Below are 27,393 nucleotides of genomic sequence, written 5' to 3'. Positions count from 1 at the left end.
ATAAATAAATAAAGTTCTAGATACCTGGGGATAATGGAAGCTACCCATATCTGAATCTCTCCAGGGAGACCCTCTAAAACAACACATAAAACAGTGAGAGAAAACGAAACCACCCTCCGCTCAGCCTCCACCAGCAGGTCCAAAATACCAGAAGTCCAGCAGACTGGTGGGCCCGCCCCACAGCGGGGATGAGTGGAAAGCACCCAGGAAAGGGTGGAAGGGGAAGGGCAAGGTGCTGGAAGCAGATAAAATACCTCCCCAAGAGAGAAAGCCTCACTCTGAGTGGGAAAATACTGACAACAGATCTGATACTGTGAAACCAATGGAAGAGACTGGAATGTGAGTCACTCTCTCCAAGATGAACCTTTCTCTGCAAGTCTCTATAGAGACCGAGGGGTTAGTCTCTGCAAGGCACTGCTTCTGGGGGGTGTTTAGATGTGGGAGACCCCTTGAGGTGCAAAATAAAAAGTCCTACAGAAACAAGAGGAAATCACAGGGCACCTGGGTGGCTCAGGTGGTTAAGCGTCTGCCTTCAGCTCAGGTCATGATCCCAGAGTCCTGTGACTGAGCCCGTCCTCAGGCCCTGCTTAGAGGGGAGTCTGCTTCTCCCTTTCCCTCTGTCTCTCCCCCCTGCTCATTCTCTCTTTCTCTCTCAAATAAATATTTTTTAAAAAAGAAACAAAAGAAAATTACAAAGGACACACTGAACCCTCCCACCTGGAGAGAGAGAGAGAGAGAAAGAGAGAGAGAGAGAAAGAGAGAGAGAGAGAACCCAAAAGTGAGAACAAAATTTGGAAGGAAGGTCTTGACCCCTATGATTTCCACCCCTTGGTATGTGCCTGTGACTATGTTCCCTTACACAGCAAAAAGGACTTTGCAAATGGAATTGAAGTTATTAATCTGTTGGCTTTAAAATGGGGGAGATTATCCTGGATCATCTGGTGAGCCCAGTGTAACCACACAGGCTTTACACAGGGGAGCAGAGAGCCAGGCAGAGGACAGGCATTAGAAGAGATGCTTCAGAGGAAGGAGACAGGAGTCGAGTCAGAGAGCTGAAGCCTAGGAGCGGCTGGCCCTGGCAGTCTTTGAGGGGGGTCATGAGCCTAGAAAGGCAGGCAGCCTCTAGAAACAGAACGAACCCCAGCAGACAGCCTGCAAGGACTTGGGAACCTCAGTCCTACAACCACATAGAACTGAATCCTGTCAACAACCCGAATGGCCCTGGACATGGATTCTTCACCAGAACCTCTGAAGGAAACGCAGCCCTGCCTGCACCTTGGTTCCAGCCCTCTGGAATTCAAAGCAGAGGAACCAGCCATGTTGGAGCTGGACCCCGACCCACAGAACTGTGAGATAAGAAATGTGTGTTATTTTAGGCAACTCCATTGTGGTGATATGCTAAGTACACAGCAGTAGGGGACAGTCTATTTAACACTGCACTTCCCTATATGAACAGAAGAGCATGCTGTGGACTGAGCAAACCCAGCCAGCCGTCCAAACCTTCACCTCTGCTTTCAGCCGGTACTGAAAATGCAGAAACACAAGACACTGCAAAATAAACAGAAAAGAGGAGCGCCTGGGTGGCTCAGCCGGTTAAGCATCTGCCTTCAGCTCGGGTCATGATCCTGGGGTCCTGCTCAGTGGGGAGCCAGCTTTTCCCTCTCCCTCTGCTCCTCCCTCAGCTCGTGCTCTCTCTATCTCTGTGTCTCTCTCAAATGAATAAATAAAAATCTTTTTTAAAAAATGAACAACAACAACAAAAAAGAACAGAAAAGAGCAGAAGTAGCTAATCAAAGCTACTATAAGAACCAGGAAATGAAAATCAAAACACTTCAGCAGCAGAAAATTCTCCCCAAAGCACGAGCACGCAGAACCAAAGCGTACCCCAACATCCTGACGTGAATACAATTTCCTTAAATTCACACGTAGGAACATTTTAAATCAGCAATCCAAAAACCTTAAAGTGGAAATGGACAGAAATAAAAGAGATGTAAACTGGGACCTTAACGGAACTCCAGAAATAATTCTTTTTCAGACTTAGGTGCGTAGACCACATTAGAAGACATCTCGGGAAGAACAAATTTGGCTGAAAACATAAAAAGGGGTATTAAGAAAAAGCACAAAAATATCCAAGAAAATGTAAACATGACAGGGGTTCAAAGAGGAAAAAGCATCAACTTCTGCTTTGGCGAGATGCTTGGGTTGGCAGCGTCAGGCGGGGACAAGGGGTGTCCTGCGGCCGGGCAAGGGGGACATGGGGGGCCCAGAGCCCCCAGGGAAGCGGATGGCAGCTCCTCCTCTGTCTTGTCCTCACTCCCCGCGCTCTGTCACACTGCCTCCCTTCTGCTCCTGGTGCCACTAATCTCACACTCAGCACCAGCCCCTCCCTGGGCCCGGAAGGCTCTTCCTTCAGGTCACGCATGACCCGGCCCCGCCTTACCTGAGGTTCAGATCCCACCACAGAAGTCACCGCCTCCTCCAGGAGGACCTCCTGCACCCCCTCAGGTGGCCCTGGGAACTTCTGGGGTTCTGTTAACGCTCAGTCCCCCAATGTGGGTGCCAGTGTCATGGGAGCGTGCACTCCGTGCAAGTGAGTTAAGTTGCACACTTGTGATGTGCACATGTGTATACTTAAATCAAAATGAAAAAATAAAAAATAAAGCCACTGATGTGGGAAACAGAGGCAGAAAAAAATTATTGAATTTCCTTACTGCCTGCAGCCCACTGACAAGTCCTTGAAAGAGGCCGAGGGACATTCCCCTAGGGACTCAGCCGCCTTGATGGTGACACTTGGCTAAGGGCGAGAGGCAATCTCAGCCCGCTCCCCCAACCCCGGGATCCTGTGATCTACTTTAACACATAAAAATCCCTTTGGAAACTTCCTTTATCTCTACCCCGGCCAAGATCCTGCTGGCAGTCATCCCCCAAGCATATGCCCCACCGACATACATCGGAAGGGTCTCGGGACTCGGGTTTTGTTACACAGTCGTGAATGACCTCTCCCAACAACAGCCAGGTCCCTCCAGGTCCTAGAAATGTCGCTGCCAAAATTCCTTAGAGCCGCACGCTCTCCCTAACCCCCTCCCACCTCGAGTGTAGAATGGGCCACTCCTCATGACCCCTGCGCAGCTCCTCCTGCCCGTGGGTCCTGTCCCCATGCTTTGATAAAACCACCTCTTTGCACCCAAGACGTCTCAAGAATTCTTTCTTGGCCATGGCCTTCAAACCCTAACGTCTCCCCTCCATCACCATCCTCCTCTAGGATTCCCTTCACAGCACTCTCTGGCACCGTCGCTTATTTCTCCGCTGTGCTATTTGTCACATACACGCTCCCTGCACAGCAGATACGTCTGTCACTGTGACTGCCTCCAGGGCCAGCATGGCACACAGCAGGCGCTGACTAGATGCTGGCGCGCAACAATGAATGCACCGGGCATGGGGGGGTGCAGGGGGTGCAGGGGGTGCAGGGTGGGCTGGGGCCTCACCTTCCTCTGCATCTTCTCCAGCAGCTTGCTCTTAGCCCACACCTCCTCCTGGATGGAGTCGTAGACGTTGAGCAGCACCCAGTCCCCGCTGTCCTCGTCCGAGTTCTGCAAGGCCGCCACCAGCTGCTTCTTGCGCTCGTCTGCGTACCGCTTCCGCCGCTTGTGCTTCTCCTTCAGGTCCTTGTTCTTGGCCTGCTCCCCTCCAACCACCTGCTGCTCCAACAGCTGCAGGCTGCCAGCACGGAGAAGAAGGCTGTCACTGCGCGCTTGGTGTCCAGAAGGATGTCGTGGGGTCCTTGCGACAACCCCTCACAGACATGGACGCAGGCTCGGAAAGGGGAGGCCTCTGGCTGGGGTCAGGATCGGGGCTCCGAGCAGATCCACCCAAGCCTGTGAGCTCATCGGCACAACAGGACGGGCCCAGAGCCCGCCTGCCACCTGCCACCTGCCAGCACGGGCCTCCCAGAGCTGAGGGTCCCCACACCCTGCATGACCAGAGCAGCCCTGGGGGGGAAGGCTGTGCAGTGCACCCGGGCACCGTACCTCACCCCCTCCCTCTGCAGCCTCCCGCCCGGCTCACTCCAGTGCTCCAAGCTGCTTGTTCTCCCAGCAGCCAGGCTGTGCCCCCTGTATCTCAGAGGCCACCTGGGGCATCTGTCCTGCAAACCCCATTCAGGTGGAGCTGAGCAAAGCTACCACGAGACACGGAAAGTGGAGGCCTCTGCGAAGCCTTCCCTGCCCGTGCTCCAGACCACCCCCTGAACACGGCCACGTGGGCCCAGAGTTCTCTCGGTGCCTGGCGCTCGGCAGGCATGGTCTCACTTGACCCTCATGACGAGCTTCTCAAGCTGGAGCTCTTATCATCACCCGTTTTGTAGATGAGAAGTTAAGGCACAGGGAGCTTTAGAGTTGGCCCAGGTGGTAGAGGTAGGCAGGGTGGAGGCGGATGGGAGCCCAGACAGTCGACTGCACAACCCACTGGCTTCTCAGGCTATGGAGGCTGGTCCTCCCTGGGCCTGGGTAGCTGCCTCCCCTCAGACTGTGGGCCCTTGAAGGCCAACGGGGCAGCTCACTCATCCTTGCATCCTGGTTTCTGGCAACAGTCCCTGCTCGGTTCGCACGTGACCTGTGGCCTGTGGGACTGAGTTTACCACGGCCCGGAGGTGATTGACCCGCCAGCCAGGGGCTGTCACAGAGGTGGGCCTCACGTTATTCCCATTTATGGGAGTGAGAATCGAGGCTCAGGAATGTTAAGTGACTTGCACAGAGTGAAGAAAGCCCAGCTCCCCAGGCGGGCAGCCTCTGAGGGGGTCAGGGAGCCTGGTCCCTAGGGCGAGCAGGTCTCACACCCGGGGTGGGGGCACTGCAGGCTCTCTGGGAGCTGAGGGGAGCCCGCACCACCCACCCTGGGAGTCCTGCGAATGCCAGGCAGACAACAGTCCCTTCCCTCTCTCCCAGAGAGGCTGCTCCCCAAGCAGGTGCTGGAGGGGCTGGGGGCACGGTTCCCGAGCAGCGCCCTGGCCACCCAGCTGACTAGCACTGTCCCCGCACCCCCCCCCCCTGCTCCTAGAGCGGATCAGGGCCTCTTGGGCCTCATCAGGAGTGGAGGTTCAGTGGAGAATCTGTGGACACCCCCGCTGCTGTGCCCAGGACACAGCGCCCTCCTGCCCTGCCCCGGGGTCCCACCCGCCCCGAGCCCCAGCACTCACCGGGCCAGCACCCGCTCCTGGTCCACGACGGGGAGCAGCTTGTCGGTCAGCACCGCCACCTCCACACCCACACTGTCCCTTCTCACGCTTGTCACGGCCAGCAAGGGCTCAGGCGGAGGCTCCAACGCCACCGCCGCCTGGGCCACCACTTCGGGACCCTGGCCAGCCTCCTGCGTGCAGAGAGAAACCAAGGTGGAGGCAGAGAGGCCGGGCCCCCCGGACAGGAGCTCACGGCGCCTCCATCCCCGACGGCAGCATCCGGGCCCCTCGCAGCCTGGGACGGGTCACTTCTGCCTTGAAGGCACCCAGTTCTACAAAAATGCACCCAATCAGGTTCCCACTTCCACCATTTCCTCCAACACCCCAAAAGAGTTTCCGTCTTGCTCTCCTGCCCCTGGACCCAGGCTCCCACGGCAGCTACGGCAATTCTCTCCAAATAGAAACCACTCGCGGCCTTTTCCTGATCAGAACCCTTTCGTGGATTCCCAGTGCGTTTGCGGTAAAATCCAGCTTCTCCCGCGGCCTTCGGGCCCTCCCTGCCTCCCCCTGCCTCCCCTGCCCGCACCCCGTCCACCCTGCTGCTTCTCTGGCCTCGTTGGTCCATTGCTGAGAAAGTCCAGACCCTCCCAGCCCTGAGACTTTGGCCCGTGCCACCCCCGGCCTGATGCTCGGCCGCGGCCCCTTCTCCCTGCTTGGGGCCCATCTCAGTGTCACCTGACAGCCAGGCTGCCCCTGGCCACCCCATCTCCCATCTACTGAGAGCCTCGAGGGTGCCAGCTCCTACCCCGTGATCCAGTCCAGAGGCTGGCACGTAGTTCTCTCTCCACACATGTGGGTGGATTTAGAGCCCTTCTCCTGTTCCCTGTGGCCTGTTGTGCTTTCTTAAGCAGAAGAGAAGAGGAAGGGGCTCTCACAGGACCCCGGGGCTTCCCTGCCAGCACCTCGGGGACCCCAGCCCCTGCCCTGTTGCCCTCACCCTCAGCACACGCTGGGCCTCCATGCTTTCAACAGGCTTCCAAGGCCAAGGAAAGTCTGAATATTGCTGAATAGTGGCCTCTCAATCACATCAGTAATAAGAAGTAATAATAATGCTTTGCAACAGGCCAACTCGGATAAACTGGGGCCGTCGTCCCGTTTCGTGGAAGAGGACATGGAGGCCCCAAGTGTTACAGGAAGACCCAGGCTCCTGGGAACTCCTCCCTCGACCTGAGGGTCTGGCCCGGGGGAGGAACTCACAGTCTTGGGCAGGAGGCAGGCAGTTGTCTCAGCTTCAGACCCAGTGACATCAATACCAGGCCCCAGCAGATCGGTCAGGGAAGGGTGCTTGCGGGAGAGAGGCCGGGGCGGGGGAGGAAGAGGGACAGTAGGCCGGAATCATCCTCCGCTCCCTGTCCTCCCCACCTTCAGTGCCCCAAGCCCCAGGACCACCACCTCCTCCTGTCTGTCACTGCTGAGGGGACCCATGGGGAGCAGGGGCGAGGAGAGGAGAGGACAGGGAAGAGAGAACTGAGAGAACCGGGGAGAAGTGTGCTCTGGGAGCGCCGCCTGCATGACCTCCCATAAATCATGCTCAGCACCCCCAGTTTGTAGAGAGGAACCAAAGGCCCAGAGAGGTGACTGCCCAAGGTCACACAACTATGTGAGGGTAGAGCTGGGGTTTAACCCTGGTCTGTGTGGTTCAAAGACCTGCGCTCTTTACACACACACATACACACAGGAAAGGAAGCAAAGCAGAGGGAAAAGAACAAAAGGGAGAGAAGCAGAAGAGAATTTAAAACATAAAAGTAGGTGGAGAGGGGAGAAGCAGCTGGATCTCTGGATGGCGCCTGGAAAGAAGCTGCCTTCCTTCCCGCAGACCCCAGCCTGCCAGGGCAAGAAGGCTGACCAAGGCCTCCTGGGCATCTCCAGGCCTGGAAGCTCGGTGTAACCATGGCAACTCAGCACAGCCCCCAGGTAGGTGTCCCTCCACTAGCAGAACAGGTGGCCACCTGGCAAAGCCTCCTATCTCCATCCCTCTCCCCTGCCGATTTACAGAGCATGAGAGAGCTGCTCTCTCCCGGACCCCTGAAGGCCAGTCCCCGTGAGCCTGCCACCACCAAGCCAGAGCCACTGCACAGACGGTGGGGCTGGTGCCAGAGCAGCGCAGGCTGGACGTCTGTGCATGCCCAGTGATCTGTGTGCCCCCAGCTGAGCTCTGCCTGCTGGATTTCTGGACATCAGTTACCTGCGAGGGGACCTTGGGTCCACCGGCCTGCAGCACCTCTGTCCCGGCCACCGTGGAGGAGAGCCTGGCCAGCTTGGCTTCCACCTCGGCAAATGGGTCGTGCAGGCTGGGGAACAGCTCCAGGGCCGACAGCCGGGGCTGCTGCTCCTCCTCCTCCTCCTCCTCCTCCTCCTGGGGGACAGGCCCCTCCTGCAGCGGCTCTGTGGCCTCCCCGTGGAGGCACCGGTCTGGGAAGTATCTGCCCTTGGCCTCCGCCTCGTCCCGAGGCCCGGGGAAGGCCTCGGACATGGAGGTCTCCTCGAACCCGGACAACTCATCAGACCCCAGAGACAGCTCAGACTTGGAGGTCTCCGCCTTGGGCAGCTCCTCGAACCCGGGAGAAACCTCAGTCTTGGAGACATCCTCGCCGGGCAGGGTGTGCGCCATGGAGTAGATCTCAGGCTTCACGGCCGTCTCATAGTGGAAGGCCGGGGAGTGCTCAGACCTGTTGGCAAACTCGGCCCTGGACATGCCCTGCGCCTTGAGGACCTCCGCCTTCAGGACAGCCTCTGCGAGTGGAGACTCCCTTTAGCTCCTCACGGAGTGGGATGAGCGACCCCCTGGGAGCCGGTCCCAAGTGCGCTGTCTCTAAGGGATGGGCTTAAGAGTCGGGCCTCCCAGGCCCCCAAATACTGGCCTCCCATCTCGATCAGAACTCAGACTCTGTCTCCTTCCTCCTCTTCCAGGAAGTCTTCCCTGACTGGCACCAGGAGCTCTCCATCCTCTGGCCTCCATAGCCATTAGTTGCTGGGCTCTTCCCACCCTGCCTTGGGTCTGCTCTTAATACATAAGGTGACTGCCCTGTGGGTCTTACTGCCTCCAAGGCCGAGAGCTCCTGATCAGCAAGGAGACAGCGGCACCCAGCTCAGGGCTCTCGTCCACAGGCTATGCTAGATCCGTGGGAGTTAAATGAACACTGTGGGGCAGCCCCGGTGGCTCAGCGGTTTAGCCCAGGGCATGATCCTGGAGACCCAGGATCGAGTCCCACATCAGGCTCCCTGCATGGAGCCTGCTTCTCCCTCTGCCTGTCTCTACCTCTCTCTCTCTCTCTGTGACTATCATAAATAAATAAAAAATTGAAAAAAAAAAAGATGGATTTTACAGTATTTATGTGAGTACCAGGAAGTCGGAGCTGCCTGGCAGCACAGGTGTTTGGATGATAATGGTAGGGAGGAACATTCCGGAATATACAAAACACAACGAAAACCTTCAGCTAGGTGAAAGTCCTTGCTAATAATTGAATCCTTATTTTGGGATGTGGTTGCTTTGGTAACAGGCGGTCTCAGAAAGGAGAGGAGACCAGAAGAGGCAGGAACTGGGGGAAGGAACTTACCTATGAAATATGGGAGATACATTGTGAGGCTAGCTCAGCCTCGGCTAGGGCCCAGCCTGCGGCCAAGGTTTCCCGGGTGCAATGCTGTGTGGATAAGAACACTGCCTGGGTTCCCATCCTGACTCGACTCTACCAGCTGTGTGACCATGGACAAGTTACTCACCCTCTCTGTGCCTCAGTTTCCTTACCTACCAAATGAAGATCATTGCGGTAGCTGCCTTGCAGGGCTGCCGTGAGGCGTAACTAGAACTGAGCCTGGCGTGCAGGAAGTGCTCTATAAACGTCCGTTAGTAATATGGGGAGGGGAGCCGGCCGGCCACCTCGTGACAGCCCGGGCCGGGCGCCCACCTGTCTCCTTGCGCAGGTTCTCCTCCAGCGTGGACACCTTCACGTCGTACGAGTTGCGCATGGCAGTGATGTCCTTCTCCAGCCGGGCCCGGGACTCCTGCTCCGCCTCATAGTCGGCCCTCAGCCGGGCCAGGCGCTCCTCGTACTCCTGGGAGGGGGCGGGGGGGCAGGGGGGACACGGGGGTTGGCAGCGTCACATCATTGGGTTCGCCTCCGCTGTCAATCAAACAACCCGGAAAATACCAAGAAGTCAAAAGAATAGAGTCAAAATTTCCTACACAACACGAGGACGATATTGGCAGGTGAAGACCCTTCTGAACTTTACTTCTGCATTTTTTTAAAGATTTTATTTATTTATTCATGAGACACAGAGAGAGAGAGAGAGAGAGAGGCAGAGACACAGGCAGAGGGAGAAGCAGGCTCCTTGCAGGGAGCCCGACGTGGGACTCGATCCTGGGTCTCCAGGACCAGGCCCTGGGCCGAAGGTGGCGCTAAACCGCTGAGCCACTGGGGCTGCCCTGCTCTGCATTTTTAAAAAGATTTCATTTATTTATTAGAGAGAGAGAGTGTAGGGGGAGGAGCAGAGGGAGAGGGAGAGAATCTCCAGCAGACTCCCTGCTGAGCGCAGAGCCCAGTGCGAGGCTCCATCCTACGCCCGACCTGAGCCACCCAGGCGCCCCTACTCTGCATTTTTTTTAAAGATTTTATTTATTCATTTGAGACAGAGAGAGACAGAGGGAGAGGGCACAAGCAGGGGGAGAAGGAGAGGCAGAGGGAGAGGCAGACTCCCTGCTCAGCCGGGAACCCGAAGCGGGACTCGATCCCGGGACCCTGGGATCACGACCTGAGCCAAAGGCAGATGCTCAACGATCCGAGCCTCCCAGGTGCTCCCCTGCTCTGCATCTTTAATGGACTAATAATATATGACTTTCCACACAGCGATACATCACGAACACCTTTGCTCGTCAATAAACATGTTTTAACCAGATGATCCTCAACCTGTCGAGGACGAAATACATTTTTACTCCTCTGCTTCTCCTTCCATCTTTGCCGTCACCCCAGCGCTGGTCCCAATAGCCTCCCGGCCCGTCCGCCTCTTGCCCCTGCCCCCAACCTTCCCCACACGCACCCTCACTCCTGCCCACTAGACCACGTCTCAGCGGCTTCCTATGTTCGAGAACAAAACCCAAGCCTCTCGACGCTACCCGAGTCCCCAGCAATCCAGACGGTCCACCCCGTGACTATACCTCATTTTTGCCAAATGGGGCACATGGGCCACTTGCTGCTCGCTGGACAGGCCCATGCCCCCCCACCCCCGCCTCAGGGCCCTTGTCCTCGCCCCCCAGCAGGCTCTCCCTCAGGCCTCCGCTCAGTGATACCTCCTGCAAGAGGCCCTCCCTGATCACCTCTCAGGAGACCCACCACCACTCTGCCGCTCCACTGCATGGATTGTGAGCTTCCTTCAGGCACACATGCACACATACACACACGCACACAGGCACACGCATACACACATGCACATGCTCACACACAGGCACATGCACACACGCATATACACACATGCATATGCTCACACACATGCACATGGGCACATGCACACACACGCACATGCTCACACAGGCACATGTGCACACATGCATACACACATGCATATGCTTGCTCACACATGCACACATGCACACACATGCACATGCTCACACACAGGCACATGCACACATGCATACACATACAGGCACACGTACAGCAGTGCCAACTTCCAGTCCCAGTCGTAAATGTGAGGCCCCAAACCACAGGGGGCCTCTTAAGTGCCCCTGTGCCCCTCCTGGGTCCTTCCGCGCTCCCTCCCTCTGCAACCCTCCACCCCTCCCATTTCACCTGCCTCCCAGAGAACACTGAGCTGCCCTCACCTTCCCCGCCCTCACCTTCCCGACTACCCACAGGCCTGCCCGAAACCTCTTTGTCCTCCTGTGATAGGGGACAAGCCACATGAAGCTAAGCCACAGGCTCAGCGACTTTGCTCCCAACCCCCTTCTCCCTCCTGGAGCGCCGACTTCTCTTGGTGCTAGATCACCTCCAGCAGTTACACAACGTGCTCGGTCACCTCCAATACTCGAAAGAGAACAACTCTTCCGTGGCCCCCCGGCACCCCCTCCAGCTGCAGGGCCCAGCGCCAGCAGGTACTCAAGAAACGCTTGCAAACCCAGGCCTCCCTCCCACCTCCCCGAGTCCTGCTTGGTGCCAATTCTGTGGACTGGTGGTGAGAAGACCGCTCCCCCTGTCACGGCAGTGGGAAAGCTGCTGTTGCACCAATCCAGGGGCTCAGAGAGCTTCAGCAGCCTGCCTGAGGGCACGGAGCCCACCAGGGGCTGGACTTGCAGAAAGTAAAAGCTGGGTGGAATCTTCTGGTCCAAATCCCCCCTTTTCCCTGGTGCAGTCAGGAGACTGAAGCCCAGAGTCACACTTGCGGCTCACAGCTGAGCCCATCCCTGGCCCGGGCCCCTCATCGCTCCACACAGGGTCCACCCCCACCCCGAGTGCCCTGACTGGTTCTGGAGTGGAAAGGAAAGCACGGTCCCAGGCACATAGGTGCTCAGTAAATAGGAGAGTCCTAAGTGAAATGGGAAGGAAGGAAGGAGAGAGGGGAGACAGACACCTACACCTCTTCCTCCAGCTGTGGCTCCCAGAAGAAACACCAGGGCCCGAGGAAAGCCTTGGTGGCCACAGCAGGTGGTCATGCTCGGACGGGGCGTCCACAGAGCTAAACCATGAAGACCAGGCCACGCCATCCCTGGGGCAGAAGGACCCACCAACCACTGGGTCCTTGGAGCAGCCAGGCCGGACCAGGTCTCCTGTCTGGTGACCAGGCCAGGGTCCCTGCTCATCCAACCAGGCTTCCTCCAGGCGGGAAGCTTCCATCCCAGCCCCTGGCCAACCCCCCAAGCCCTACTGTTTTGTGACTGTTGTCCACCTGTTGCTACCTGAATCCCGAACCCACTCTGAACCCCTAAGACATGATTTCTCTCATTCTGTGGGCTTGGGCCCAGCCATCCCTGAAGGTCCTCTCCCCGCACCTCTCCAGGAGCCAGGCCCAGGGCTCCAGAGATGACCTGACATCGGCCCCATCTGGGAGCCTCCAGGCAGGCAGAGGAATGGCAAGGAGCAGCTGAACTCCCAGAACCTTCGCAGGGGCCAGGACGAAGTCCATCTGGGAGACCACACTGAGCCCCTCCCCAAACAGTAAAAGCCTCTGCCTGTCATGGGCAGCCCTTGGGGACGTTGGCCGATTTCTCCCAGCCCTCCAGCCCACAGGACTCAGTCTCCAGGCTTTACCCAGTCTGCCCCCCACAGCCTGGGCCCCAGGCCCCCACAGCCTCACCATGGCTCCCAGCCTCCCCACCCCTGCCTGCCACCCGTCCCCCTGCCAGGGGTCTCACCTCCCGAATCAGCTGCTTCTCGGCTTCTGTGTCAGACTGGAGCGCAGAGGGGGGCGCCAGCTTCTCCTCACTCTGGACAGGGTTTAGGGGGACCTGACTGGACAGCAGGGCTGAGAGAAGGACAGAAGTGAGGGCTGTGACCAAGGCGCACACATTCTGCAGGCACCAATCAGAAATCCATCAAGAAAACACTACAGGCTTATTCAAAACACATGTCACAGGATTGGATTTCTTTCAAGCACGTCTCTACATAAAATACTAATTTACTCAGTCATTCAACAAATATCTCTTGAGCACCTGCATGTTCTAGGCACTGAGGACCGAGCATTGCACAAAACAGACCAAACCCCACACCCATGTTGAGTTTTCAGTGGGAGGAAGAAGGCACACAAAATAAATAAGCGAGATGCTAACATGTTACAAGGGGATGCGTTCTAGTAAGAGAGCAGGGAGGGTGCTCAGGAGTAGAACCAAGGGGAAGGGTTGCAATGTAAACAGTTGTGTTCAGGGAGGACCTCTTAGATAAGGGAAGGCAGAGGCAGCAACCTGAAGGAAGTGGGAGAGAGAAGCAGGCAGGGATCTTGGGGAAGAGCTTTCCAGGCAGAAGGGAGCAGTGTGCAAAGGCCCTGTGGCAGGTGTGAGCCTGGATGGCCAGGAACAGCCGGGGAGCCAGTATGGCTGGAGCAGAGGGAGGGAGAGAGAGAATGGGTGCAGAGGAGCTCAGAGAGGAATGGGGTGGATCGTGGGGACGCTGGAAGCTGTGCTGAGGGCTTTGCCTTTGATTCAGACAAACCAGTCCTGAGGGTTTGCGCAGGGCCATCAGAGGACTCGCATTTGAACAGACCTCCCTGGGTGCTGTGTGGGGAACGTACTGAGGGAGACAAGGGCAGACACCCCAAAACCTGTTAGGGGGGTGATCTGCAGTAATTCAGGTAGGACCTGCTAGCAACTCAGGACAGCAGTGAACAGCTCCAGGTATGGGTTTGAGCAAAAACAAGAAACCAAGGGCCACCCCATGGTTGGGGACGTGGACACTGGGAAGGAGAGTGTAGCCATCGCCTCTGGAGGGACAAGCAGGTTGGGGGCGGTCAGGAGCTCAGTGTCAGACACGCTAGGTTGGTAAGGACTGCTACACAGCTGGATGTTCAAATCTGGAGTCCAGAAGATGCTGTGTAGCGACTGTTTTAAAATTTTTCTGTATTTTGTGATGTTTGATTTCATGGGGGACTGCTGGCCAGGGAGAGGCGGCCCCTCGGAGGGCCAGCTAAGTCCTAGAGAAAGAAACAAGCTCTTAGCCCACCTTTCACCTGCCAACCGAGCAATGCCGAGTCCACCCCGACCCCCGTCGCCCCCCCACCATCGAGCTCACACTCCAAGCCTTCCCGGACTGACCACACCCTACCGCCAGACAGACTTGGTGTTGGACTCCCTTCTGCCCTGCAGTGGCCACTTCTCTCTGGCCTACATGTACTTGATGGTCTGCTGGAGTGTCCTTCTCCCCCAGGAGACTGGATGCCCAGGAGGCAGAGCCTGGATCTGATCCATCTCCATATGCCGGTGTCCGTAGCAGGTCCACACGCAGGGGGCTTTGGATGGATGGATGGGTGGATGAGTGGAAGCACAGACAGAAAGATGGATGGCAGCATGGAGTGAACGAATAGATGGATGTATAGATGGCAGGACGGATGAGATGGGTAGATAGAATGCGTGAAGGGATGAGTGGATTAAATGGATAAATGGATAATGCATAAATAATGGAGTGGGTGGGAGGGTGAGTGTAGACAGAAGGGTAGGTAGATGAATGCATAAATGGGTAGGTGGGTAGATGGATAGAGGGGTGGATAGATGGATGGGTGGGTGGGTAAATGGATGGGTGGATGGGTGGGTGGATGGGTTGGTGGATGGATGGGTGAATAGGTGAGTGGATGAGTGGATGGATGGGTGGATGGGTGAGCAGATGAACAGGCACGTAGAATGGATGGACAGAGGAAGGTGGGAAGGGAGGTGGAGGAGTGAATAGATGGACTCAGGCTCTTTTGAGTTCCCTTCCCCAAGGGATTTTCAAGTAAATAACACCTTGGAGCTTGCAAGGCCCCCACAAGGCCTGAGCTGCACGGATAGGTGGATTCCTACTTGCCAGCTGAAGCCAAACACCTGGGTGTGAGAGCTGCGATCACAAGGTGCCTAAGTGGGAGTGGGGGTGGGACGTGGGGGGTGAGTCACCCTGCTGCTCAGCGGCACAGCATCACGATGCTGCCACAGAGACGGCAGGCAGGTGGCTGGGACGGTGGATGCGCGGCCTGGAGGCGGGAAGCGCGCGTACACACACACACACACACACACACACACACACACACACACACACACACGGCTTCCTGAGCCCAGCAGGGAGCAGTACCATGTGGCCATCACCAAGCTGTGCTCCCAGGAGGAGAGGAGATGGGGCGGCGCCTCTGATCTCTCGGGTGGGCGGCCCGCGGCAGGAGGCCACGGGAGAGGGCCTTTCTCCCCAGGCCGGGCCCTCCCTGCCACCTCCAACGCCCGCTTCCCACCTGACAGGTTGCTGGGGCCCATCTGCTGGGCCAGGATGGCCTTCAGCTTCTTGATTTCCTCCTGGTACTCGCGCAGGAGGGCGTCCTTGGGGTCCTCGTTGATGCGTGGCTTGTTCTTGATGCTCTTGGCCCGGTTGGCGTAGCGCAGCGTGCTCAGCGTCTCGTCGTAGTTGTTGTCTGCGGGCGACAGGCAGGCCACCATCAGCGTCTTGGTGTTGCCGCCCAGCGAGTCCTGCAGCAGCCGCGTCAGCTTCGAGTCCCGGTAGGGGATGTGTTTGCAGCGCCCGTCCACCAGGGCCGAGATGACGTTGCCCAGGGCCGACAGCGACAGGTTGATCTTGGTGGCCTCCTTGAGCCGCTCCCCTGTGGCACCCGTCTTGGACTGCCGCTCGCTGCCCGCCAGGTCCACCAGGTTCAGCTTGCCCGCCCGGAGGTGGTCCTTGCCCCGCTCATCTGCAGAGGGACCGGCAGAGGGTGAGGGTCTTTGGGTGAGCCCCACGGGGGGCACCTAGTCACCAGGCGCTGGGCGCTCCCACCACCGAGGGCCTCATTCCGCCACATAGGAGCCCCTGAGGGAGGTGCTATCCCCTGTCCCCATCTTACAGAAGAGGAAACTGAGGCTCAGGAAGGCATGTTACTTGCCCGAGGTCACGCTGCTGCTAAGTGGTGGACCCCAGATCAGAACACAGGGCTGCCTGGCTCGGGGAGCCGGGGCTGGAAGGTCCAGACTATTCTCTGAGTGCAGCGGGATTTCTTTCAGTGATCACATTAGCTCCTCCAGATTTCCCGTGGGGCCAAGGCTGGGGGGAGGTGACTGGGTCCCCGGGGCCTTGTATCCTTCACTGCAAAAGAGACTTTGCAGGCTTTGGAGGCCCTGGGACCTGGTTCCCAGCCCAGCCCTGCCTCCTCCCCGCTGTGTGACCTCAGCAGAGCCATGCACCTCTCTGATCCTCAATTCTCACAACCACAGAAGGAGACTAACAGCAGCTCCCACTCGGGCTGGGTGCTGGGAGGAGTGCGCGGAGAGCAGTTTCACAGAGATGACCCGGGGCCCAGCACACAGCAGGGGTCCGTCCCCGAGAACAACCCCGGTCCTGCGGTGACCGAGGCCCTAGGGACGCGGCAAATGCTGGTGCGGAGGGTGACAGGAGTCGCGCACTGCTGGTAGCAGGGGCTCAGAGCACAGGCTTAGAAGGCAGATTTGGGGGGGGCCCCATCTTGACTCCATGTCTTAGTAGCTATGAAACTTGGGGAAAATCGCTTGACTCGAGTTTGAATCCCAGTTCCCCTGCTCATCAGTGGGACCCTGCACAAGCAAGCCACGGCAGAGCCTAGAGCCTCAGTTTCCCCATCTGTGACTTGGCGATTAGAATGCCTGCCTCTAGGACGGCCACGGGGTGTAAACGGAAGGCAGCCCGTGAAGTGCTCAGCACAGCCGCTACTGGCGGCCAGAAATAACAGCTGCTTCCCTTCCCCTTCCCTTCCTCGGGACTCTTCCAGAAAGGGAAGGGTGGGGAGCACTGCAGAGAAAGAGGAGAATCCTAAAGGCCTGGGAAGTACACGCTGGATGGAGCCCTGGGATCGAGGCCCAGCTCCAATGCTTTCTGGTTGCAGGACCTCGGTGTCCTCATCTGTAAGATGGGGGTGATGCTGGCCGCCACCTCCCGGGGCGCTGCAAGGAGGACGTGAGCTGCGGCATGTCAACTGCGGGGCACGTGGCAGGTGCTCAGTGGGAGCTGCCGGTACCACCGTCGGCGAGGCCGTTTGTCCCGGAAACATGGGCCCTGGCTCAGGAGGGTCCTCGGGTTGCCTCCAGGCAGTTCGAGCATCTTCCCCCAGTTTCCGATGGGACCCGCCCAACCTCAGGACGCGAGGGGTCATCCAGAAGTGGGAACCCGGCTCCGGGGGCCCCGGCCCACCCAGCCCCACGTACCCACGGCGTAGATCTCAATGCTGATGGTGAAAATGGAGTGGGAGCGCGAGGAGTCCTTGTTCATCAGCGTGTAGCCCACCGAGCGGTTCTTCCAGCCGGCCTCCATGACGCGCTCGCACTGGGCCACGTTGTGTACCGTGTGCATGGACAGCCCCTTCACGTACACGCCCTTCTCCGGGTGCTCCTTCAGCTGCGGGCAGCGGGCACGGCTCAGAGCCGGCTGGGCCCGGGGACCCCCAAGGAACCCAGGGAAGGGCCCACTTCAGGCCCCCCCGCCCTCCTGCAGTGCAGGCTGCCACCTCAAATTCCCTGCAACCGGCAGGGTCTCTGCTCCGGGGGGAACCAGCCTCAAACCCACCCCACCTCTTCCTTGTGTGGGGCCCCGAGCCAGTAGCTTAACCTCTCTGGGCCTCAGTTTCCACATCTGTAAAATGGGTATGAGATACCCGTCCCTGTAGGGAGGCGGCGGGGATCCAGGCAAATACGGCCCATCCCATGCTTGGCACAGCGCCCGGCACGGGGCAGGTGCCCCATAAATGCCAGCTGCCGTCCTCACTGTCATTGGTAGTGGTGCTATGATTATGAAGGTGGCTTCTAGACCGGGACCTTCAGCTCCCGGGGGCTGACCCTGGAGTCACCCAAAGGCTCTGAAAGCTTCTTTCGCCCTGTCAACACGACTCCTGTCACCTCTCTGCTGTGGCTCCGGGGAAACGGGAACGTTCCTAGACCCTCGGATCATGGCCAGCGAAGGGCCGCTTGCTGCCCAGCACGCCCACGGCCCTCAGCTCAGACAGGCCTGCAGGCCTCGGGTGACGGCAGCGGGGAAACTAATTTGTCTGACTGCTCCCTGCTTCCTCTCCAGGCAGCCACGTCGTCGTGTGGCGGACACGGAGCTCTGAATGCAGTGTTTTTCCAGCGTGAGGAGGTAAAGCCACTCGGGCAAGAGCAGGACGAACTAGGACAGGCCGGGTCCCCGCTGGTCGAGCCACAGAAGGCCCAGGCGCTCCCGCCCAGGCAGCGGCGGGGTCCCGGGGCCGGGGGTGGCCTCACCCGCTCGCCCGCACTGCTCGAGCCGAGAAGCACCCAGACCCCGACCACCGAAGGACAGGAGAAGCCACCCCCCGAGCTGGGGAGGGCGCTGCCCAAGCTCCCCGGCTACCAGCAGGGCAGCAGCGGGGTCACGGGCGACTCGGCGCGGAGCAGCACGGGGAGAGGCTGGAGTGCCCCCCGGTGATGGAGGGGAGCTGGCCAGGGCTGGCCCGGACTCGGACGTGGGGTGAGGATGGAGCTCAAAGGACAGAAGCAGGAGACCCCACAAAGTGAGGGTGGTTGAAGCCGCCTCCACGCTGGGGCTGGGCCTCAGCCCTGCTCTCCCACCGAGGCTCTGAGTGCCCGAGCAGCCACTCCGCCCTGCGACCCCGCCGGGGCCGGGGCACCACAGTGACACCCCGGGGGCCTCACCTCCACCGTGCGTGGTGGTTGGGGGACGGAGCGAAACTGCTTCCCCAAGTCCCCCGCCCAGCTCTTCTACTCACCTCTTTTTTTTTAATATTTTATTTATTTATTCATGAGAGACACACACACACATACACAGAGAGAGAGAGAGAGGGAGAGAGGGAGAGATTGAGAGGCAGAGACACAGGCAGAGGGAGAAGCAGGCCCCACGCAGGGAGCCCGATGCGGGACTCGATCCCGGGACTCCAGGATCAGGCCCTGGGCCGAAGGCGGCGCTAGACCGCTGAGCCACCGCGCAGCCCTTCTACTCACCTCGAGTTCCCCAAACCATCAGGCGCTGTGTGAGGCGCGGGTTCAGGGCTGGGCTGCGGGGCCTGGCCACGTGGGTTCAAATCCAGCCTCACCCTTTCCTGACTGCGTACCCCGGGGCTGGCTCACCCAGGCGCACTGAGCCTCAGTTTCCTCCTCCGTAATGAAGGAGCAGAGCCGCACCTCCTCCCAAGGCTGTTCTGAGGTTCACAGGAGCACCCATCTGCACCTTCTCCGGGAGAGAGCGGGTCACGCCCCCCAGTGCCTGGGCGGGGAGTGTCTCAGAGAGCACCTGTCACTGGCAGCCCCCGCCCCCGCCCCCGCCCCCGCCCCCAGGGGCAGCCTGACCCACCGAGCCTGAGGCCTGGGGCCCAGATGGGGCAAGGGCACAGCTGCCAGCCCTCAGGGCCTGGGGTTGAAGGAGGGGAGGAGCGCCTCCTGCTGCCCTGTGCGGGCCGGCAGGGGGCCCCGAACCCCCAGGCTGGCCTTTGGGAACTGATGCGTGGGAGCAAGGCCCATGACTTTCCCCTCCGCGTCTCCCTGTCTGGGGGCTGAGCTATGACTCAGCTGCTCCAGCTCCGGGATAGAGAAGACAGTAGAAAGCCTCCAGGTGGGGGCTGGAGGTTCCTGCACAGAAAAGGCAAAGCACTGCTGTGTTTGTCGTGAGCTGAGGAGGAGGGGCCAGGCCGTCCTGGCAGAATGGGGACGGGGAGGAAGGGCGGCCACACCCGCACGGACCTGCTGTAGCAAGTGGCCCGGCCCCTGGCACCCAGAGGTCTCCCCAGTCTTTGCTGAATGAAGGGATCGTCTGATGGATGTGCCTCCCTTGACTGGAACCCACTACTGGCTTCTTACTGCCCTAGGGGTTTTCTTTATAGCTGATCCCCCAAAATTTGGGAGGAAAGCACCTGACTGTTCAGATCCCACAAGCTCTTGTACCAACACTATTACAGGTAATTAGCTGTGTGGCCCTGACACACAGGGCCACAAGTCCTTTCCCCTGCGGGACTCAGTTTCCTCATCTGTACTAGGCAAGGGCTCACTAGAAGCTCTCTATGGGGCTTTCCAGCTCAAATATTTCAGGAGTTTTCTACAATATGGCCAGAACAAACAAACTGTTCAAGACACTTGCTCCCTGAGGTCTGGTTTGTTCACTTGCACGAGTGGTTGCGGGTCAGAGGAACTCACAGACACCCCCTCCCAAGGGCCAGTAGGGGGTGATCAGGGGACAAGTTGGGAGGCTCAAGCTGAGTAGGGAAATAGCCCTGCCCCCTACATGGGTAGGGACTGGGGGGAACCAGGCAATTCAGACATCCTGAGCCATCCTGGGTCATCGAGGGTCAGGAGGGCTGGGAGGCGGCGGCTGCGGCCCCTTCACCTGGCTCTGCCCCCCTTCCTGTGACTGTCAAGGCACGTGCCCTGGGAAGACTTAAGAAGTTTGTCATAGAAAGTGTCCACCCTGGGGAGGTACCTGAGTGGCTCAGTTGGTTCACCTTTGAGCGTCTGACTCGGTTTCAGCTCAGGTCACAATCTCAGGGTCGTGAGATCGAGCCCTGCGTTGTGCTGTGTGCTCAGTGCAGTCTGTTTTGGATTCTTTCCCTCTTCTTCCCCCTCACTCTCTGCCCTTCCCTACTCTCTTTTGATCAAGTAAATAAATAAAATCTTAAAAAAAAAAAAAAAAGGAAGAAAATACCCAACTCTGACTCTGTGGCTTCCTAGGCACCTTCTCTTTCAGCTCGGGCACTGATTCTGAAGGAGTTGGGCCCACTCCCAGTGCTGGCCGTGGGCCTCTTGGGAGGTCCGCTGGCTGCGTGGTCAGATAAGAAGCACCGGAGTCGAGGGGCAGCCGCCGGCGCTCTGGCCACAGAACCAGCTCAGCCTCCCTCCACTGGCCTGGCCCCCCTGGACCTGACCTGGCCCACCTGGCATTTAAAGAGTCCCAGAGAGGACACATAATCAAGGGCTCACACTAAAGCCTAGAACCAGGTCCAGCCTTGCCACCAACTGGCTGTCCAGTCCTGGCTGGTCCCTTGACCTCACTGGGCTCCCCAGAGGGTCAGCCAAGTTCTCTGCCCATCTTGTGTGACCCCCTCACGGCAAGTGATGCCACTGCCTGTTGGATGCCTTCTGTGTGCCAGGCCCTGTGAGCAGCTTGTCCTCACCACCCTCTTCAACCCTTGCTTTATAAGGTCATGTTGCTGGTACTTGGGAGCCCCCACACCAGGCCCTTTGTGAAGATAAACAAAGTCTCAGAATCTGAAGCCATGAACAGCAGGGAAATGGCAGGTTTGAGATTCAGGATCTTGAAGTCACACAGACCTGGGTTTAAGTCCATTGTGGGCCACAAACATAGGCAAGTAAATTAACACCTCTAAGCATCCCTTCCTACGCAGGGACGATGCAGATAGCAGCTACCCAACAGGATCACTGGGACTCGTAATAAGATCATGTGCATAAAGCAGTCAGCAAACAGGGCTCGATAAATGATAATCATTGTTACCCTCTTTCTAGCTTTTGGGGCTCTTAGAAACTTTCAAAATAATATTTTAGAAGTGGAACCCAGGGCAGCCAGAGTGGCTCAGCAGTTTAGCGCCGCCTTCTGCCCAGGGCATGATCCTGGAGACCCGGGATCGAGTCCCACGTCGGGTTCCCTGCGTGGACCCTGCTTCTCCCCCTTTCTCTTTCTCTCTGTGTTTCTCATGAATAAATAAATAAAATCTTAAAAAAAAAAAAAAAGTGGAACCCAGGGGCACCTGGGTGGCTCAGTGGTTGAGCATCTGCCTTCAGCTCAGGGCATGATCCCAGGGTCCTGGGATCAAGTCCTGCATTGGGCTCCTTGCAGGGAGCCTGCTTCTCCCTCTGCCTGTGTCTCTACATCTCTCTGAATGAATGAATGAATAAATAAATAAATAAATAAATCTATCTTAAAAAAAAAGAAGTGGAACCCATTTTTCAAATGCAATTTATCACAAAACTCCATCTACTTCACCAGATACAGGTGGCATTACCCCAGTAAGGTCCAGCCCCCCGTTGTGTGGTTGGGGGTAGGCCTCTGAGCCCCTCCCCTACAACAGGGACTCTGAGGATCCTCCAAAATTCAAGTTCCGAAGTCCCCGCTCTAGTCTGAGCCGCACCTGTGCCCCCAGGATACCTTCACTGTGTTTCTGAGGGAGCACCACCCAACACCAGCCTCCCCACTTACGGCCCCTACCTGCCCAAGCCACGTCCACACTCACCTCCAGCTTCTGCTTGGTGTCAGCCCCCAGCAGGTCACGGACATCTTCATTGTAGATCTCCAGGTAGGAGGCCCGGACCAGGAACTTGGTATTCTCTGCGCACTGCAGGAGTGGACAGGGCAGCAGAGACACCTGAGCACCCGCCACCAGACCTGATCCTGCCACCTAAGCCCTCTGCAGCCAGGACTGCACGAAAGGACATCGCGGCAGGAGAGGTGATGTCAAGGGGGAGTGGAGACCCCAACCCCTCCTGGCCCGCCTGCCTGCCTAGCAAGCTGTCCGCCCCTCCTCTCAGGCTCAGTGGGCCCTTGGGCTTCTCTGACTTGCGTAATTCTCGTATTGCTACCGTCGCATGCTCGCCCCACAGCCTCGTGGGAAAGGAAGTGGGAGAGGCCTGCCCGTCATTCAGGCAGAGAAACTGAGGCCACAGGGAAGGACCAAGCACTGGCTATGGTCTGCTCCCCCCTTGTCGCTAGTGTTCCTGGGGGCACCAAAATGAGTCGTGGGAGCAGGTGCAGCAGCTCTGAGGCTGAGCAGGGTCGGAGTCCACGTTCTGCCATTTCCCAGATGCAGGAATCTCGCTCGCAGCCACGAGTGGCCACCGGGGCAATTCTCTCCTGCAGCCTGGACACTGGGATAACTGGTCTTGCCCAGCACATAAGGGCTATAGGTCTAGGCTTCCCTATCTCGAAAATGGGGACAACAGTGATGTCCTGGGCCAGGGTGGGGGGTTCTGTGAGTCACTCATGCAAAGGGCTTTGCACTACTGGGCTCGGTCTGTAGCAACTGCTTAATAAAACGGGAGGCTCGATTGTTCCCACCGCTTCTGGGGCTGGTGCTTGGGATCATCAGTCCACGTGGGACAGCAAGGGACATGCTAAAGCCCAAACACGGCAGGAGAAAACCATGGAACCGGGAAGCAGGATTTTCTCAGTGTGAAGCTCCCCTCCCCTCCCCTTGTCAGAACCAGGGCGGCTGCCTTGTCTGCACCAAGTCACTGCAGGCTCCAAAGTGCTCAGGGTCCGTGCCTCGGGCAGAGGAGCCCAGGACCAGTCCCCTTGACATCTGGGAGGCCCCGAGGCCCTGAGCATCAGCCCTGCCCCATCCCGCGATGAGGCCCCTACCTGGACGCTCTCAAAAACGTGCTCGAAGGCCCTGGGGATGATGCCTCTCTGGGAAGGTGGGTCCGGCAGGCCCTGCATGGTGAAGGACTTCCCGCTGCCCGTCTGGCCATAGGCGAAGATGGTGCCATTGTAGCCCTCAGTGACACCCTGGTGGGAGGACCCAAATGGGTGCTCAGCGGGCCAGGGGCCCACTCCTAACCTCCAGGCTCAGGGCCGCGCCCTGGGTCTGTTGCCACGATGGCACGGGGTCGGCAGCGCAGACATGAGCAAGTCACAGCTCTGTCCTCAAGGGGTTCACGTCCTGGAGGGGGAGACCCACACCCACAAGTGATCCTCCAGCAGGAGGCCGCGCAGCAGGCAAGGGGAGGGGGTGCGGGCCGGGTAGCTGAAGGGTGGCTCGGGTTCAACAGCTGTAGGAAGAGGGGGGCCTGCCAGGCTGAGGGGTGCAGAGTGGTCAGAGGCTGAGGGTGGGAGGAACAGGGGCGAGAGGAGGGAAGGAAGGAAAGGTTTCCATTCGCAAGGACACTTATTCATCCCATGGGCGTGGGCACCACGCTGCAGCTGGGGACACAGTGACGAACAAGGCACCGCCCAGCCCCTGCCCTCGCGGAGCCCACGAGGTCATCAAGTCCAGAACTCAGCGTGGGGGCGGGCGAGTCCTGAGTCAGAACAGGAGAGCTGCTCCCGGGCCCCGAGGGCCCACCTGGCATCCACGCCCACCCTGCGGACCACCGTGGGGCTCGGGATCCCCGGGGATGGCTGGTGAAGGAGACCAGAAGTCACGATTGACAGCTTCGCTGGGGACCAGGCCTTATTTTTATGGCAGAACTGGACAAGCACCTCTCTTGTGTCCACGGAAGCCTTGACCACATGCGGGTTGCTGCACATCATCAGAGGGCCGGGGGGCGGAGTGGGGGAGAAAGGGAGGGCTGCACACGGGGACAGGGCCCCCTGCATGGGGGAGAGGCCAGGGCAGACCCATCACCCGGCCCGAAGCCACCGCTGGGCTCCTCAGAGCCAGGGACACACGATGCTCTGCGATGGACATGGTGCGGGGCCCAGAGTATCAGTGTCACTCAAACCCGGGGAAGGTATTCCACACAAAACTACAGATGGCTTCACTGTCGTAGGGCAGCCACCAGCCATACTAGAAATGGGCCCAGGGAGAATGAGAGACTGAATTTATTTGATTTGATTTGAGTTCATTTACATTTAACTGCGGCAGTATAAAAATTTTTTCCTCTCCCTCTGCCTGTGTCTCTGCCCCCCTCTCTCTCTCTGTCGCTCATAAATAAATAAATAAATAAAATCTTTAAAAAAAATTTTTAAAAAGGGCAGCCCTGGTGGTGCAGCGGTTTGGCGCCGCCTGCGGCCCAGGGTATGATCCTGGAGACCCAGGATCGAGTCCCACATCGGTCTCCCTGCATGGAGCCTGCTTCTCCCTCTGCCTGTGTCTCTGCCCCTCTCTCACTGTGTCGCTCATAAATAAATAAATAAAATCTTTAAAAAAAAATTAAAATAATTTTTTTCCCATTAAACAGAGCTTTATCTTTTAACTGTTGACACTTTAACATCTGCCTAGAGACATGCTACAATGTAAAACACACAACTGATTTAGGGATCCCTGGGTGGTGCAGCGGTTTGGCGCCTGCCTTTGGCCCAGGGCGCGATCCTGGAGACCCGGGATCGAATCCCACATCGGGCTCCCGGTGCATGGAGCCTGCTTCTCCCTCTGACTATGTCTCGGCCTCTCTCTCTCTCTCTGTGACTATCATAAATAAAAAAAAAAAAACTGATTTCAAAGACTTTGCCTGAAAAAAGAATGTCAAGTATCTCACTGTTACTATATAATAACATTTAGTAGTATGTTTTCTTGAAATAATATTTTTTTTGCTTTTTGTTTTTGAAATAATATTTTGGATATGCTGGGTTAACTAAAATCAATTATTAAAGCTAATTTCACTTGTTTCCTTTCACTTTTTATTTGTTTTTTAAGATTTTATTTATTTGACGGACCCAAAGGTAAGGGCCTGGACAGGAGGCCCCGCGGAGGCAGCACAACCCCCTGGAGAGCCTGGAAGTGGGCTCAGGGCCCCGCAGGGCAGACACACAGCCCCCTGGCCCTACTGGTGCAGCTGCTCCTGGCTCAGAGGCACCTGAGCTGTGCTTGGCGTGCTGCTCACTTAACGGGAGGCAGCAGGATGGAGTCAGGTTCCAGGCACTGTGCTGGGTATCAAAACCGCCCCTAACTCATTCTCTGATACTCCTGGCCTCAGTTTCCCCAGCAGGAACGAGGACTCCAGCTCTATGCATGTCCACGGAGTCAAATGCAGGGCTCCGCCTGAAATGCCCTTTCCTCCACTTAAGCCTCACCACTTTCAGGAAGCCGGCTGGGCCTTCCCCTCCCCTCCCTGCCCTCCAAGCCCAGATTCACTAGCTGCCAACGTGTGTCTCGGGCTTCTCGGCCCCTCCATCGCCCTGGATCGGAGCCATTAGTTTAGCTCTTCTCCCCCTGACCATGAGCTCACTGGGTAAGGAGCTCCCGCCTCCTTCGGGGCTGTGCTCCCCACGCCAAGGGTGGGCCTGGCATGGACATGCTCCTTGCTAGCTGAGTGGATGAATGAATGAAAATGAACTTATGTCGTGTTGAGCTGGAGGCTCTGTGAGATGCAATGGCAGAGAACCCGGGTAGAGGTGGAACTCGGACGGCAGGGAGAGCTAGAGGAGAGAGGTGACAGAGCCACCCACCAGGTCTTTGGCGTCTCCCATTCTGGGCTGGGGTTTCCTGAGGACCCTGCTCAGGGAGGCTTGCTCGGGGGGTTACTTCCAGGATGAGGCAGGGACCCACGAGCAAGGCCAAGGAGGGGCAGCTCCAGCTGTCTCCTGCCGGGAGACAGGACTTCGGGGACTTGGGCCCCACCTGCTGGTGTCCACCTACGTTCTCCAGAAGGCGTTCCCGCCCAGCTCGGGGACAGTCCCTACAGGCCCCCGGGCGCCCTCACCTCCACCAGCGGGTAGGCGATCTCGTTGTAGATCTGCTCGGTGAAGTGGTCCACGTAGTAGGCGCCGTCGAAGGTGAACTGCTTGGGGGGCTCGTCGGCGGCGCCCGGGTTCTGCAGGAAGCACTGGCCGCGCGCGGAGTCCACCGTCACCACGGGCTGGCAGTTCAGCTCCCGCTCCCGCTGGTTCATGGGGCGGCAGCGCACCACCACCTTCACCGACTCCGAGGCCATGGCGCCGCGGCGGGGGGCCCCCGGGTGCGGCCCGAGGGGGGCGGCGAGGCCGGGATGGGCGGCCGCCGGGGCCAGGGGGCGGGGCCAGCGCCGAGGGGCGGGGCCTGGCGGCGGGGGCGGGGCCTGGCGGCGGGGGCGGCGCCTGGCGCCGGGACCGCTGCGGGGGCGCCCGGAGAGGAGGGGCGCGGCGGGGGCGCGTCGCAGGACCGGAGCCGGGGCCGCCGCCGCCTCCTCCCGCGCCAGGGCTCGCCCGTCCCTGAGGCCCGGCCCGGGGAGCGGGCAGTGGAGGGATCCGCGCTGCAGGCGCCGCCGCGGGACCCGAGCCCCGGAGCCTCCCCAGCGCGCAGCCGCGGCGTTCGCGGTTGCCGGGCAACGCCGGTGGCGTCACAGCCGGAGGCTCCGGGGGGACCCGCGCGTCCTCGCCACCGGCCGCTGGGGGCGCTCGGTCGTGGGAGGCCGGCCGGGGCGGCCCGGTGCTGGGGCGTCAGCTCCCTCCTCTCCTCCCCACCGCCCGGCCCAGAGAGGTTAAGCAGTTTGCCCGACGTAGCCCAGCCAGGACGCGGAGACGCAGGAAGCGGGGCCTCCAGACTGAGACAGGCTGCCTCTTATCCCTCTACGGACTCCGGGGAGGGCTACCCCTCGCCCACCGCCCCCCCCACAGAGCAAAGCTGCTTTCTAATGCCGCCCTCATTTTTCTAAGACGCAGGTTAAAAAACAAAGGAAAAAAGAAACATTTTTGAGAGCCAAAGCCTTTTGACTGTTGGCTTGAGCCAGGCCAAGATCCCCGGCTGAGCCCAGGCAGCTGTCACTTTCCAGTAGGAAATACCCATTGAAATACCCATTGAAGGTTTTAACAGGACAGACATGATTTGGACAAATCTACCGACCCTATTCCTTCAGGACATCCCGAGCCCTGAGGACAGGATCTCTGTGTGGCTCACCCTTGGGCGCCCGCTGAAGGTATGGTTGGCAAACCTGG

The 27,393-nt window shown here is 58.6% G+C and overlaps 1 protein-coding gene across 10 annotated transcripts in view; it reads right to left on the bottom strand.

The window, feature by feature from the left end:
• Positions 1-26,459, bottom strand: part of KIF17 (kinesin family member 17) — a 39,880-nt gene extending 13,421 nt beyond the window's left edge. For 4 of the 10 annotated variants that reach the window (XM_025447858.3, XM_025447860.3, XM_025447862.3 and 1 more), the window contains exons 1-11: positions 26,184-26,457; positions 23,182-23,328; positions 22,058-22,159; positions 17,058-17,247; positions 15,125-15,577; positions 12,573-12,682; positions 9,139-9,286; positions 7,419-7,966; positions 6,431-6,517; positions 5,195-5,364; positions 3,486-3,717 (exon numbers count right to left, since the gene is read on the bottom strand). In XM_025447858.3, coding sequence (XP_025303643.3) covers positions 3,486-3,717; positions 5,195-5,364; positions 6,431-6,517; positions 7,419-7,966; positions 9,139-9,286; positions 12,573-12,682; positions 15,125-15,577; positions 17,058-17,247; positions 22,058-22,159; positions 23,182-23,328; positions 26,184-26,414 — 2,418 coding nt within the window. In that variant the 5' untranslated portion in view covers positions 26,415-26,457. Of the gene's footprint in view, positions 1-3,485; positions 3,718-5,194; positions 5,365-6,430; positions 6,518-7,418; positions 7,967-9,138; positions 9,287-12,572; positions 12,683-15,124; positions 15,578-17,057; positions 17,248-22,057; positions 22,160-23,181; positions 23,329-26,183 lie in introns of all 10 variants that reach the window. The other 6 variants (XM_035713963.2, XM_025447857.3, XM_025447859.3 and 3 more) reach the window with 3 other exon arrangements.
• Between the last annotated feature and the right edge of the window lie 934 nt (positions 26,460-27,393).

Source organism: Canis lupus, chromosome 2 (assembly GCF_003254725.2).
Source record: "Canis lupus dingo isolate Sandy chromosome 2, ASM325472v2, whole genome shotgun sequence".
In the NCBI taxonomy this organism is placed as follows: domain Eukaryota; kingdom Metazoa; phylum Chordata; class Mammalia; order Carnivora; family Canidae; genus Canis; species Canis lupus.
The sequence above is the reverse complement of the archived record's forward strand: the minus strand, read 5'-3'. Positions and strand labels throughout refer to the sequence as shown.